The sequence below is a fragment of the Gossypium raimondii genome, chromosome 2 (assembly GCF_025698545.1).
Source record: "Gossypium raimondii isolate GPD5lz chromosome 2, ASM2569854v1, whole genome shotgun sequence".
NCBI lineage: Eukaryota > Viridiplantae > Streptophyta > Magnoliopsida > Malvales > Malvaceae > Gossypium > Gossypium raimondii.
The window spans coordinates 43,843,878-43,859,301 of NC_068566.1; the positions used below are offsets into that span (position 1 = coordinate 43,843,878).

General features: G+C 30.5%; 1 protein-coding gene across 1 annotated transcript; it reads left to right on the forward strand.

Moving 5' to 3' along the window:
- The first annotated feature begins 663 nt into the window (after positions 1 to 663).
- On the forward strand, positions 664 to 6,172 carry LOC105788994 (uncharacterized). Its single transcript, XM_012616161.2, has 13 exons — positions 664 to 983; positions 1,428 to 1,605; positions 1,712 to 1,774; positions 1,910 to 2,015; positions 2,190 to 2,294; positions 2,382 to 2,458; positions 2,554 to 2,668; positions 3,256 to 3,328; positions 3,693 to 3,887; positions 4,042 to 4,162; positions 4,968 to 5,192; positions 5,269 to 5,320; positions 5,914 to 6,172. The coding sequence occupies exons 1-12, from the start codon at positions 907 to 909 to the stop codon at positions 5,314 to 5,316; spliced, it is 1,383 nt and encodes a 460-aa protein (XP_012471615.1). The 5' UTR covers positions 664 to 906; the 3' UTR covers positions 5,317 to 5,320; positions 5,914 to 6,172.
- Positions 6,173 to 15,424: the final 9,252 nt, after the last annotated feature.

Below are 15,424 nucleotides of genomic sequence, written 5' to 3' on the forward strand. Positions count from 1 at the left end.
AATTTTTAATTGCTGTAATACCCATCATTGTTGTATTCAAGTAATAACTCTTTTTTGACATAATGTCTAAAATTACCTATAGTCCCTCCTTAATTCATAAATAGGAGAATAACGCGCTTCAGCGAGCTCAAACCCACGTCTTCCTGTATTAACAACATGCCCACACCGATCGAGTTAAGACTCAATCGGCTTACTCCCTAATATTTAAAAACTAGAAATTAAGCTTTACTGACTAATAGATCAAATTATAGTTTTGGTCCTTTTAATTGTATTAAAAATTGAGATTCAATCTTTATATTTTAATTTGACATAATTTGATTAACTTATTTTATTATTATTTACTAAAAAATGTGAAGACATGTCTTTAAAAAATAATAATATGTCAACAAATGCTTAAAAGTGTTTTAAAAAATATCATTCAAATAACTTGATCTAATAAAAATTACATGTTAATCAAATACTTAACAGTGTTATTTTTAAAAATTAATATGATCACTTTAACGAAAATAATTAATTACAGTAATATTTTGGGCTAATTAATAATATTATTAAAATAAAAACTAAATTATATATAAAAATAAATTACATACACTAAATCTGAAATTTTAGCAAAGTAGACATGAGTCCTTCTTCTAATGGACTTCAAAGCAAAGAAAAGGGGGGGCTCTGTTTTATGGACTCTTTGTCGTTTTGACCCAAAAACCCTGAAAATTTTGGTCCAGCAGTAACTGCTAAACCCTTTTGATGAAAGCCATTTACATCTTTAAAATCGCTCACTGCTAAACTTGTTTCTGGTTTTGGCGCTAATTGAAATAAATTGGAAAAGAGTAACAGTTAAACAAAGCTTTTCCCTCTTAGGGTTTGCTTCTTCTTCTTCTTCTTTTCCTTAGCTACAGAGAATCGGAGATGATGGACATTGATGAACCACTTGATTTTGAAGTAGAAGATTCTCTTCTTATTAACCCTGTTGTTCCCAGCAAAAGGTTTTCACCTGTTACCCATATTTTTAAATTATTCTCTTTCAATAAATTTCTCTATTATATTCTTAATCTTTCTTTTGTTTCATGTTTTGATACAATTTACCGGTTTGGGTTGCTAGGGTTTTTTTTTCTTCTTTTTTCTTTTTCGGTTTGGATTTTAAGTTAATGAGGTTGATTGAGAACCCATCAGTTTGAACATGGTTCGCTTCCTTAAAGATAGTAGCTTTGTTAATATTTTTTTTTATGAATTTAATAAGATTTTAGAACCTATTTACTTTATTATGCTTTTGCTTTCCCATTTTTGCCAAATTAGTTTGATTTTGTAGGAGAATTGCTTTGAGCATTTCCAATGAATTTGAGCTGCTTACTATGTTCTTTTTTTTTATATTAATCATGCAGTTCTATTTGATTCTTTGTAGTAACGTGTACTGTAAAAATGGTTTTTAGGAAAAACCTTATGGGACTGGATGAGCTTTTGACTGAACACTACAAGGAGCAAAGCAAACTTATTGAGAATGAAGCCAGGAAACAGGCAAAAGCTCGGAAATGTTATGTGTCTGATGATGAGGATAAGAATTGCAAAGAAGCTATGCTTGCAAGTCTTCTCGATGATTGCCAAAAACAGGCATAAAAACAACCTTTTTCTTTTTCTCATTGCTCTGATATTGTGATGCATTCTGTGTTTGTTTCATTTTAAGTTGACTGAAAGTAAATGTATTTTTCTTTTATAGATGAAAGCAATTCATAGCGTAGAAGAGATGTCTGAATGGGGCTTATGTGTCTTCGGGGAGCAGGTTTTCTCGTAAATAACATTAGTTTATCATGCTTGACATTGTGCTTTCCGACTAGTGGAAGAACTTCTTTCACAAAACTTGATATTTCAAGTGACTGAAAATTCTTTATTTTTGGTTTATTTGTTCAATTTACAGAAGACTACTCCACCTCTATCTTTTCCTGAGCTTGGAAATTGGTCAATTTTGCAGTCTTTCATGAATAATGAGCTCAACTCTCTGGTGGGGCTTACTAAAGAGAAAGGTCCTTCACTTTTTTGTACTTGCTTTCTCATATCCTTTTTTTTTGGTAAATATATTTCTCCATTTAGTTTTGGATTGCAGATTGCATCAATTCTAGTTTCCATAATACGCATTTTGTTCGGTGAGAAGAAACGTTCTTGCATGTATCACTGACCTCTTTCATGCATTCTTTTAGGGTGCACTTTCCTTGAAGGGTTATTGAAAAATGGATGGCTCTTAAAATTGATATTTAAATGTGGCTGTGTAGAAAAATCACTAGCTACATGGACCTTTTTCTTAAGTGAGTATATCCATTACCTTTGGCCCTAGCTTCTTCCTTTAATGGCCAGTGGATGCTTATTTTGTGCTTATCGATTGCTTCTGTCAGTGCTATATTCATCAAAAGAGGAGTTGAGGTCGTCTGCTTGTGAGTTTTGGTGTGCCATTCTTTCATCAAAAATTCAGGTGAACAGATGTTTATCTGCAATAGCTGAAAATAAATTTTGATGTACGTAAAATGAGTATTTCTTCTGAATTGGGTATTTGAAAATCTTATCCAGGTTGGCATGCAACCCATTGAAATTGACCGGTACCCCAGCTATCCTGAATTAAAGAGTGCCCTTGAAACATATGGGTTTCTTTTCAATTTTTCATCCAACATATCCGCTGAAAATAGTAAGCTCTTCGGTCTCTTTTCCCGCTTCTAGTCCATTTCGTTTAGCACTTAAATTGATTCATCCTCGATCTTCTATAGGCCATGATCACGCATCTTCTACACATCAAGTTAGGATTATTGATGTTGTTGGCAGGAAGTTTGCTTTTATAGTTTAACCATTATGAACTATTACTTTTTCAGATTACGTATTGTTTTCTCAAATCTAATTCTTCTGTTAGTTTCTTAAGGACAAGATCCAGTTGTTACAATTGATTATATATGGTATAAAGCTTTACTGCTAATACCTAATACACTATGTTTGTTTGCCTGCCATCCTTTTCTTTTACATATATTTTTGCCTTCTTTCCTTATCTTACATTCAACGACTCAATTTTTGAACTCTGGTCATCTTACTTTGCATACACTATGTATTGTGATTTCTCTTCTTCCCTCGTTCAATATATTGAATTCAATTGTTTAGATCTATAGTTAACACACTTGAGGTCAATGCCTCATCCGAGTTGTGGCCCGTTCCTTTCTTCCTTTTTAATCAATAATAAAGGACTGTTTGATTTCATATCTTTCTCACATAAAATTTGGTGCTTAGGTTCTGGTTGTAAAGGTCCACCGCAAAATATCATAACCTGGATCAAATTTACTGCTGTTTATTGTCAAGTAAGGTACGTGACAGTGGGGTTCTAATATCAAAAGTGTATGAATACTTTCATTTGAAGCTGCCTAGGTTCTTTGGGTTTGTCTATAAGATGAATGCGACTGTTAGTGGTAATTAATGCTCAACATGTAATATAGAAATGTTGAATGGCTGCCACATATTTCCCAAGTGTTTTGAGATTAACAAAATTTTGTGATGTATGGTTTGCTCCCTAGTGTTGTATATTACTGTGAGATTGACCACCTATAGAAATAGAAATCGTGTATTGGCTTTCATGCAAGTTGAATTTTCAATATTATGTGATAACAGTTACTCCTTGTTCTCAAATATTGCTGATTTTGAAGTTCAGTATGACATTATTCTCCTTTCAGGTGTAATAAGCAGTCTATCCTTTTGACTTCAGACTGTCAAGAGCTAGCGGAAGTTATCCTTTGTCTATTCTTAGACCGGCGACTTCAAGGTCTCTCCGTTCTTATGAGGAACTGTATGCAATCAATTATCAGTTCATTCACAGAAGAAGAATGGATTAACAGCTACTCTAGAATAGCGAAATCTATTGCCTCAAGGTTATTATTCTTTAGTGATGGTTTCTTAGCCCAACCCTTCCCACCCCAACATTGCTCACTCAATGCTTGAGTGCATATTGTCGATTGCATTAACTTTCATTTTGCTGTTTCCTTTTTCTACTTTCTTGCTTATGCTTGCCTCACATGAATGCAGAGTTCCTACAGACTTGAACTGCTTGCGAGCAGTGCAATGCATTTCAGGAGTTGATCCTCGTACCAAACATCTCAAAAGCGTTGTTGCCTTCGAAATTCTTGTTAATTGTTTTGAGAACAAGGTAGCCCTGTGTTCTTGCTTTTTCATTAGTTCTCTGTTTGAAAGTTCTTATTTTCTTGCTAATTGCTTCCAACTTGAGATTACCGCCATGAGAAAGTATTGTTTTTGAGGAACTAATGCCATGTGACGATACTAATTTTCTGCTGATGTCAGACCAGCATTATCCAGATATAGTAATTATAATGCATTATCTATCCATAATATACTTAAAGAATCTTTGAATTGATAAAAATACCCTTTATTGTTTATTATATCATTACATAAACATTAAAGGAATATTTAATCTTTAGTATTAAATTTTAATATTAGAAAAATATTTTATTAAAGTTGAAATTACACTTCTTTATAGTTTACTATGATTTAAATTATTTAATTTTGAGTTACATTTTACTGATATTTCAACTAAGGCTTACTATTATAAAATAGATGCATTAGCATTCAACATTTATGTATTTTCATTTAATTATTAGCAAAAACTCAGAAAAGACTTCATATTTCACTATAACTTTCATTCTAACTTTAATTATGGTTTGAAGTTTTTATTATTGTAAAATATAAAAATAATTAATATGTTTTAGTTTTCTTCAACATTTTAATAATATTATTTTACATTAGTTAATTAATTAAAAAATAAACATGTAAAATTATGTGCAACACATGCGATATTAAGAACTAGTTTGTTTAAAACGACAAGATAATAGCATTTGTTGTGACTTTTAAGTTTGAATTTAGCATCTTATACACCACAACTTAGTGTTTTAAATGAGTTTCTAACACTTAGAGGTTGACTTTGTCATCCTGCTCAGGTTCATGATGATGTAGGAATCCTTACATTGCTTATCTCGATAAATGTGAAAGAAAAGGCCTGTGATTTCTTCAAGATGTACATCTATCTGGTTTTGGCTGAAAATTGGCTTCGATACGATGAAATGTTTAGCGATAAGCCAGTAATTTGTGAAATGTGGGGTGTTTTTCTACGAAACTGTTCTTGCCAAATTAGCAGCTCGGATTTGAGGCCTCGTGCTTCGGAAGTATGGAACCAAACATTCTTTTCTAACTTCCAAAACTCAGCTTGTTTCCATTTATTAATTTCCTTCTGCCTTGCAGGTTCGAAATAAAGCTGCATTTCTTCTACAAGGCATTGGCAACAGTTAATCAAGTATGTCTTCTAATCCATTTCCCCTATAAATAATGTAGACTTGTTTGAGAAAAAAGATATCTAAAAGAAGCTAACCATATTCTTATTGTAATATAATCAATGTTTCATAAAAGGAGCTTCAAATCCATTTGCATTTGCTGCTATGAACACCCTCTAGCAAATTTTAATTTTGTATTTCAAAGCACTGAAAATTTCTTTCCTCATTGATGGAAAAAAACAAAGGATCTGTTTATAGACTAGTCAGACCCGAATTCGAATCCAATCCCGACCAAGCTTAATGACCTCAAAATGTCTTGCACAACCTGTGGAATTACCTTAATCCAAATTACAAAACCGAAATGAACCGAACCAGGAAACTTGACCATCAACCTCAAAAGACTTGCATCCAAGATGACTCGAACAGAAATGGCCTGAACCTGAAACAACCCAAACTTAAAAGGACTCAACCTTGAAACTTATGTGAAAGTTTTAATACCAAAATGGTCTGACCCAGATTGATTTTATTTAAAACCAAACTGACCCGGTCGGTTAATGTTTGGCGCATTTGTTTTGTTGCCAACTTGGTTTTTTGATGGACTTTGATCTTTTTGCAGGCAAGGGTGCAAGTGTTGACCGAATCACCCTGATTCTTTGAAGAAATATTGGCATTCTTGGGTGTTTATTTTTTGGTAAATTTTGGAATAATTCATATCTATATGACGAGGTTATTCCAAAATTAATCCGGTTTAATGTATCTAATTGTGTAGCTTAAGTACATGTAAGTTTAACAATGACTGCAACTTCATACGTCTGACATGATGAGATATTAGATTACTAGTTAATGTATCAATTAATCAAATGTTCTTTCCTTAATTTTTGTATTCTTTTCTTTTATCTGAATTTCGATCCAAGCTAATGGTCTAATCAAATGCAGCCTTTGTTTATGTTTCTAACCTCGAGTATACAAGGCAAAAAATGAACCAGAAAAATAAATGAAATCTTCAAGATGAAAAATGAAAAGAAAGGGAAAAAAATGCCCATTTTTGTTGGTTAAAAGCGAAATTTTCAGAAAATAATACAAATCTTGAGCAAAGAAAGGGTAAAAGAACACTTTTTTTTTTAATAATTATTCAAGTTTTTTTGAATTGTTGTTGTTTTACATTTGAATCAGGAAAAGGTGACACTCACGAAACTTATTGAGGAGAGAAATTATCCTTTTCTTTCCCCATTTCTGTGGAATTCAAGGAATGGGTGGAGGATCTCTTTTTCCGTAAGTTTGATTGAACCGTAAGATTATTGAATTGAGTGGAACCGAGTTGCAGAAACTGAGAATCTGTTTACAAAAATTACAGCTTCAAATTTGGAACCTTGCTCAATCTAACACTCAGATGTTAGTGGTCTGTTTTTTTCTATTTATGATTTCCTTTCTGAAGTACTTAGTTGTTAGGTCTAATTTTGGTTTTACTCCTCCAACATATCAAAATTTAAAATTTAATCCTTATACATTTTTTAATAAGCGAAGGGGATGGGATGGGTTGTCCAAATTCAAACCTTGCAATTTCTTGTTGATACATTTACAATTAATTTACACATAAAAAGAGCAAATCACACATCACAAATAGGACTACTCTTATGATTTTTGGGTAAACACCCAATGCCACTAGGCTCTTGAAGTTCGAACCTTGCATCCAATATTAATCAAGGTAGTAGGTCAAAATTGATAACAGTGTTAATTACCGTCATTAATAGTGATGACATGAATTTTTTTACCTATTAGTAACATTATAAAAGTAGAGAGATCTAAATATATTAACGAGAACAGTTAACGTTATTATCAATATAAACTTACTTCTAACATTACAAAAGTAAATAGATTAAATCTTAATTAAGCAGAACTAAAACCATAATTAGACTGTTTAATTGTTACTGGTTCCGTTTGGCTTGTTTTTCAGGAGCTTAATTTAGGGTAATTTTGTTTGGAACTCTTTAATCTTTTAGAAATAAAAAAAAAAAAAGAACAAAGGTATTTTGCCTATACTTTCCTGGAGAATTAAACCTATTTTGGTGTATTTTTTTCAGGTAAAAGCTTTGCAGATGAGATTGTATGCAAGGAAAGACTTAAAGCAAAAAGCCTGGAAAAAAAAAGGTTAACATTAATCATAGTTTTAATTATTGGAATTAATAGTAAAATAATGTTGCAATGCAACCATTAGCTATAAATAACCAAGGATAATATTGTTTAAATTAGATTAGATTAGATTAATTGGTATATTGATCCAGATAAAATGGTTAGATCAATTTTAGAGTGGAACCACTTAAAATCAAGTTTGAATCGTAAGTTAGTTGAACCGATTATACATATTATCCCAAATTAATGGCTTAAACCAAAAAAAAAAAAAAAGCCTAACCAGTTCAATCCATCAAAGTACTTAAATATATATTTTAAAGTTGAGGAAAAAAAAAACTAACGTAAATTGGACTGTAAAATTTGATGTTAATGTGATTAATGTTATTTATTTGTGTTTATAATTTTGAAATTTTTTCCCTTAATTTTTCTATTTTTTTATTTCCCCGAGTTTTACTTATTTTTCAGAATTTTTCTTTCTTTTCTAATCTCTGGGTTATTGAATCAACAGTTGGACTGAAATTTAGCTGCCTACTCAGTTCGACCACCAATCCGATTCTAAAAACATTGCATAAGGGATTTTACCAAATGGCATCTCTTACCTACAAAAACTACTACCATTGCCAAAGGGTTGACTTAAAATTTCGAGTCAAATTTTTATTTTGATCTCAATTTGATTTCTCTACATTTTTTTTTTGAAAATTTGATTTCTCTACTTTGTTAATGGTATAAGTTAGTCTAAATTGTTCGAATGTTGATTACAATTCATTATGCTAACATGATTTTTTTTGTACGCTAATATGTTATAACTCAATATACTAACTAAAGATATTATAGTAGTAAATACTTAATTTGAGCATAGTAGAGGGACTATAGAGAGTTCTTTGATGGAGAGAGGAAGCGTTGCAAACAAGTGAAAGGGATGCATGGATGAAGGCAAAGAGGAAGACTGGAGCATATTCGGTAACACTAAGCACAGTGGCATGTGATGGTCGATAAGATGGAGAAAAAGAAATATTGTTGATGATCAGGCTTAACAAAGAAGTAAGTTGAGAGAATTTCAGAAAGAATTCGAGTTCAAAATCCTGAAAATGCCAAAGTGTCAAAAGTCTTTTCACCAATTGTGAAAAGTTCTTATTTATAGTGTTTCAAGAATAAGACTTACAAATATGGTAATTAATAAGAGTAATGATAGATATTTTTTGGTTACAATTGCATATAAGAATGTATAGTGAAAGGTTTTGTTGGTGATGGTGAATAGTGAAAAAGAATTCACAATATTTCTGAACGTAGGGAAAAACACTCAGTGTTATAAAAAAAGGTTAAGAGGAGAACTCCTAACTACCTCCATATTTGATTCATCAAGCCAAGCTCTTCAGAACATCTCAAAAGTGAGGATAACCCAAAACCCTGCCATATTCTAGGGCTACTTCCACTTCTTCTATTTTGGTGAAGCGGTACTATATGAAACATCTTTCACAAAACTTCTCTTAAAACATAAGACAATTGTTGTTCTTGGATGAGAGTTGTTCTTGAATAATGATTATTTTGATGTGTTCCAAACATGAGTTTTTCTCAATATAGTTGTTCTCAATGTAGATTTTGTTTCAAATAAAAGTTGTTTTATGGTGATATTTTTCTTAGTAAAGTTTGCTGTTCTAATTCCGAGAAAACACAGTTATTCTAAATACAAGTTGCTCAATCGTCATTATTCTAAACAAGAGCTTTTCAGAATTCTAGTTGTTCTCTTTAGTAGTTGTTTTCAAATAATTGTACTAGATGACAGCTTTTCTGACTAAAACCTTGTTCTAAACATAGTTATTCTTGAACAATTATTTTGGTTTGGAAGAGATATGCTTGGTAGCACAATTTCCTCAAATGTAATATCCTTTATTTCAAAGAAGAGATAAAAGACTAATTTGACCAAACATTTCACAGTTTTCACACTGTTTCTAAGTTCATTCCCTGCATTTCTTCACTTCTAAATAGTTTAGATTGTGGTTTTTCTTGTATTATGGGAGTAGGGAAAATTGGATATCAGCTGTCAACAAAATAATTCACATGGGCATGGGGGACAGCAAGCTGCTGAAGAATGTATGATTGACTTGATTATGACGCTAAAATTTAACCAATTTAGTTCAACATGGTTGACTTGATTTTCGTATGATCTTGATTGTGTGATTAAATAATAGTAAAAAAAGAGTTCATGTTATCACTTTAACAATAATGAACAGTGCAATCTATTTGGATCTACTACTACGTAGAAGGATGGAATTAGAGAGATTAAATCCCAAATTTTAGCATAATAGAGGGACTAAAACCATAGTTAGACATTTATTGCTTCGTAGGGTTATTATTGGTTTAACATAGTTGATTGGATTATATACCAATTTAACAACAGCAAATAACTGTATTATATATCAATTTAGACTTACTAATAGCAACATTATAAACGTAGAGCGATCAAGATAAAAGTAAGTATAGTCAAAGGACTAAAACCATAATTAGACCTTGATTGACATGTCATGTTGTTGGTCATGTAAGGGGGTTTTCTTACATCATGTCTCCTTGTTTTGATCTTTGTAGGCAATCTACTACTAGTAATAGAAGGTAGAAGGTTGATGATGTTAAATTTGTAGGCACTCACTAACTTGATACTCAATGCATGAAGATGGTCCTTCTTCCATGGAAGAAACCAGATACTGAAACATGTTCGATTGGAAGACCATTACGAAAAGCAGCCGAAAAAGTGCATTCCTACAAAGAATTCCCGCTTAATGTTAAAATGTGAAGAACATCTTCATGTATTGTTGTTGGAGCTTAAATTTATTTTTGTTGCTTTACGATTGATTATTTTGTAATTTCAAAAGGTTTGCTGATTATCATTTCTTTGTAAAGGGATCAACTTGGGATATTTTAGCCAATTTTTTCAATAAATAAGAAATGGGTCAAATTATAATTTTGGCCCCTCTATTGTACTCACATTTCAGATTTAATTTTATGCCTTTGATTCATTTTATTTTTACAATGTCATAACTCAATCTATTTAAAATGTTAAGAAACCAACACATATAAAGAAAAGAAACAAATACATGTTAATATGATAAATTGAAAAGGTAATTTTAATTTTAAGAAAAAATTATATTAATATTTTAATCAAAATAATTAATTGTGTTGAGTATTTTAAATATTTAATAATATTATAAAAGTAAAAAAATCAACTATATAAAATTAAAATATAAAAACTAAATTAATAAAAAAAATCAAAACCAAAATTTACAAGCATTTTGGAATATATATTGATAAGACGTGAATTTTGAAGTTAATGCAGGTAATTGGATCCGATTATATTCTGATGGCGCAATCAAGGTGGACTCGGGAGAGACTACTACTGGGGGGTGTTGAGGACCAAAATGGTCAGTGGATCCTTGGTTTTAATAGAATGTTAGGACTTTATTCTATTTTCAATGCTGAATTATGGGGTATTCTAAATGGCTTGATTGTTGAAAATGGTTCAACGGGAATCTGTACATATTCCTAGAGAAGGGAACATAGAAGTTGGTGCGAATTCTCCCAATTTATGTCCTACCATACGATCCGTTATATAAATGGACAAATGTTCTTTTCTATTATGGATAGCAACAGTATAGCTGATCATTGTGGATATAATGATAGATGCTCTTGATCAAGTTATTATTATTTCTTTTTCCGCTTTTGTATTAAGCCTTTCTATTTTTTTTAATAAATGATTTACTACAAAAGGATTCTTTGATCGCATCGTAAAGTTAGCTTTTGACAGGAATAAATGTAGCTGTTTGCAGAGAATCCGCTAAATATTAGTAACTTAAAATTTTTTTTAAAGTAAAGAAATTTCATCCCCAACAACATATAGAACATTGTTAGAAGATCCCTTTAATGTCCTGGATTATTACAAACAACTGGATTTTGTCATATTTAACTACCGAATCATTGTAAAAGAGCATGAATTAAAAAGTAATGGAAAAAAGAAAATCTTACAAATGTCATGTGAGATATCATCTTTCATGTTATATCATCATGATGATGAACCAAACAATTTTTCATTGATTCAAGGGTACATTAGTATTTTAATGACAATTTTATCTTCATATATATTTTTTAATTTTTTTGAAGTAAATAGGTAAAACTATAAAAATGTTAAATTTTAATTTTTATGAACTATTATTTTTACAAGAGGGGAGTCAATATAGTTAGTGGGTTATTACTTGTTAGCCCAGTGGCTTTGGATTTTTCGTTGTCCATTGAGCTTTGAAGCATGATATGATCTCAAGAGATAGTGGGTCCAATCACTTCACTGTACAAATATGATTTGATTTTTTTTTGTTTACTTCTCAATATATGTTACCCTAATGACCAATTTCATGGATGAAGATCAAACCCTTAATCTCATGATTAAGAGATGATTTGAACAACCCTCGTACCGTATCATATGATTTATTCCCTAATCTATAGTTTTAATCATGCTAAATGAATTTTTTTATAAAAAATTTAGATGGATTGGACTGTAACCTTACTCAAAATTACCCAAAATTTGAAAGGTATGCATAAACAAGACTTTTCATATAAATGCAAATTTGAAATGAAAAATCAGAAGCAGACAATTAGTGGGCAGTTACCAAATTTTGTGTCAAGTCAATATAAGAATGGCCCTTTCTGAACTTTAGATGCCAAAATGCTTTCATACGTCTAATCCAACACTTGATAGAATAATAACAAAACCGTGTGGGACCAAACCCTTTTAATTTCATCTTTCTCTGTTTAAAGTATGATTCTTATCATATCGTATCGATTGAGTCTTAGTTTAATTAATATGAGTATCGTTACTAATATCGTAAGATGTGTGTTTGAGTACATTAAAGCATATCATCCTCTTATTTATGAATTAGAGAAGAATTATGCGTAATTCTTAGGTATTGTATAAAAACAGATATGATCGGAACTTATAATAAAATCATTAGAAAATAATAATAATAATAATAATCAATAAAATCTCGTGAAAATATCTCTACCTTTCTATTTATATATAAAATAAACCCTCCTCCTCACATGCATTTTGTAAGAGGACAAATGTACCGTCGTTTCATGGGGCCTTTAAACTCCAAGAAAAATAAAATTACTTCACGGGATCGTTGGACCGTTTCTGCTCTAAAAAAACTGAAGGTTAATTTTATCAAAACATCATTGAATTATGGCTTAATTTTAAATTGGTCTTTAAACTTTAAAATCTTTTAATTGAGCCTCAGAATATCAATGTTGTGTCAACCAGATCATTCATTTATCTTGCTATTAGTATGTTTAAAACATCATATTAAATTATAAAAACGTGTGTACTTATTGTTCAAATAGTTTATACCAAACGCGCGTTTCTTTTAACACATCAATTCCAAGTTGTCTATTTAATAGATATTTACGTGTTTACAATTTGATCCACATTTTAATATGCTCCAAGTCAAATCTCAACTGACGTTTAACACTTAAATCGACAACTAAAATGATGGAAATGACATGATTTGGGGCTCAATTAGAATATTTTAAAGTTGTGTGATAATTTAAAGATGTTTTGTACAATTAACCCAAAAATTAAAAAGTTGTATATTTAACGAAATTTGGTTTTATTCCCAACAAAAATTGTGAAATATTTTAATTTTAAAATAAGTTAGTGTTATGAATGAGATATTTTATTAATTAAATTGTGGTTACAAAATTTCTTTGGGAAAATTTTCTATCAAATTGATTTGATTTGCGAAAATTCTGTAGGTAATATGTTAAATCCTTAATGTTGCTATCAGATCTTCAAAATCAATCAGCTAATGACTAATTTTAATATATTTTTTTTATTGCCAATGTCACATGCAATTAATATAGTTAACAAAAATATTTTAAGTTTTAAATCCTGTGAAAATTCTCTCTCTTTCTTACCTGAACCCACACACTGCTTTTTGTTAATTTAGATTTTTAAAATTTAGTTACCGTGAATTGAGATCTCGAGTTGCAAGGTGATGGTGCACTCTTCACACGGTAAATGAAATGTATGGGTCTTCGAGTGCCAACGTATCACCGTAAATTCAAATATACCTTAAAACTATTATAATGTCTCCCTAAAACACAAATAAATCTTTCTCCCCAAATTTTCAACACCCAACACAAAAAAAATGCGTTTGACTGGAAGTATTTTCTGTTTCTTTTTCTAAAATTAACCTATTTTCCTAAATTTAGGAAAAAACGGCCTATATCCCTAATTAATTTTTAAAACCAATATTTTCAACTAATTCACCCCTTCCGGTGAAAAAAAACAAGTTAAAAGGTGATTAAGTAATTCACCTAGTGATTTTTAAAAGTTAGAATAGGTTGTTGTTAGTCTTATTTGAGATTTAATCTCTATATTGTACTTGCTTTTTAATTTAGAAAGCTTTTTCAATCATTAATATCGTTAATACTTTCGTTAACCTATCATGTTTATTTTCATCAATTATAATTCATATCATATAATAATAGTTTAATCAACATATCAAGTTAACAATTTTTTATAAAAATTATTAACTATATCAATGATTGGACTAGAATTTTTAACCAAATCTTAAATTTGTCAGAGTACAAATAGTAATAGCATATTTTACTCTCTTTTTTAAAATGAAGTAAAAACATGTAAATGATGTAAGGTACTTAGTGCCTAGATTTGATAATCGATCGGGTCATTCATCCAAGCCTAAAGGTTCGCTTGAAAAGTAAGAGGGTTTGGGTAAAAATATAGGTCCGAAAAATAGGCTTGGACAAAAAATAAGGTCCGCTTTCTACATGGGTCGGGTAAGAATTTTTGCCGAGCCCGATCCAACCCGAATTTGCCTAACTTTTTTCCACTATTGTTTCGTTGCTATTTGCTGCCATTTTGATGTTTTATTGTTATTTACTATTATATTGTTACTATTTTGCTGTTATTGTTTGGATATTGTAGAACTCTTGTATTGTTATTAATTTTGTTATTATTGGAGCCATTTGCTTGCTAAGTTACAATTATCTTGTCTTATTTAAGTATAAAGATTTTTCTTAATATATTTCTAATTTGTTTGGGAGACATTTATTTTAATGTTTGTAATGTATTTGATGTATTATATTTTTTAAATTTGTTTTTATATAAAAATAATATAAAAAATTTTAATCCAGGCAAGTCGGGCTCGAGTTTAACATTTTTTTATTTGGGCCAAACTTTAATAAAATTTTAAATCGGGTTAGACTCGAACCTAAAAAATAAACTTAAAATTTTATATTAATCCAACTCAATCCGACCCATAAAGAATTCTATTAGTCCCTCACTTAAATTCTTACTCTCTATCTTTTTTCGTGTCATCCGTCATCTTAATAATATGGGCTTAGTAAAGCATGCTGTTAGTATGAAAAACATATGTTAATATGTTTACTTGTTTGTGGAGTCAAAAATAGCTGAAGCAAGGGGATAAAAATATCGCTTTCTTTCATTATTTTGCGTCCCATCGTTGGTAATTGAACTGAGTTGCTAGCTTGCAAGATAGTTTAGGTAATCGTCGAGATGAGATTGGTGATACCAATGATTAGTTTAAGAATTTATTTGATAGTTAAGAGCGTACGAATCTGTCTTACTTTCTATTAGGGGTTAAATATTATTTTTGATCTGTAAGCACTTAATGATCTATCAAGGGCTTTAACGGAAGTGACAATCCGAAGAGTCCAATTGATTGTTATTTATGAATTAATTAAAGATTTAATTGATTGCATTTTTCGACTAGAGACTCGACTCATCCTCAAAATATTTTCTAGGGTTTTTTTTAAACTTTAACCTTAAAAAATAAAAATTAAATAAATGTAACACATCATAATTTTTTTAACTCTTACTTATAAAACTACAAATTTCTTGTTTATTAAGAAAGGCAAAAAAAAGAGGAGGCAAGGGTGGGATGAGTGAATTGTGTTGGTCTGATGCTTGAGTT

Coding starts and splice junctions, on each gene's coding strand:
- LOC105788994 (XM_012616161.2), top strand. CDS start 907: ATGATGGACATTGATGAACCACTTGATTTTGAAGTAGAAGATTCTCTT. Junction 2,459..2,553: donor TTCTTTCATCAAAAATTCAG/GTGAACAGATGT, acceptor AATCTTATCCAG/GTTGGCATGCAACCCATTGA. Junction 4,163..4,967: donor TTAATTGTTTTGAGAACAAG/GTAGCCCTGTGT, acceptor CATCCTGCTCAG/GTTCATGATGATGTAGGAAT.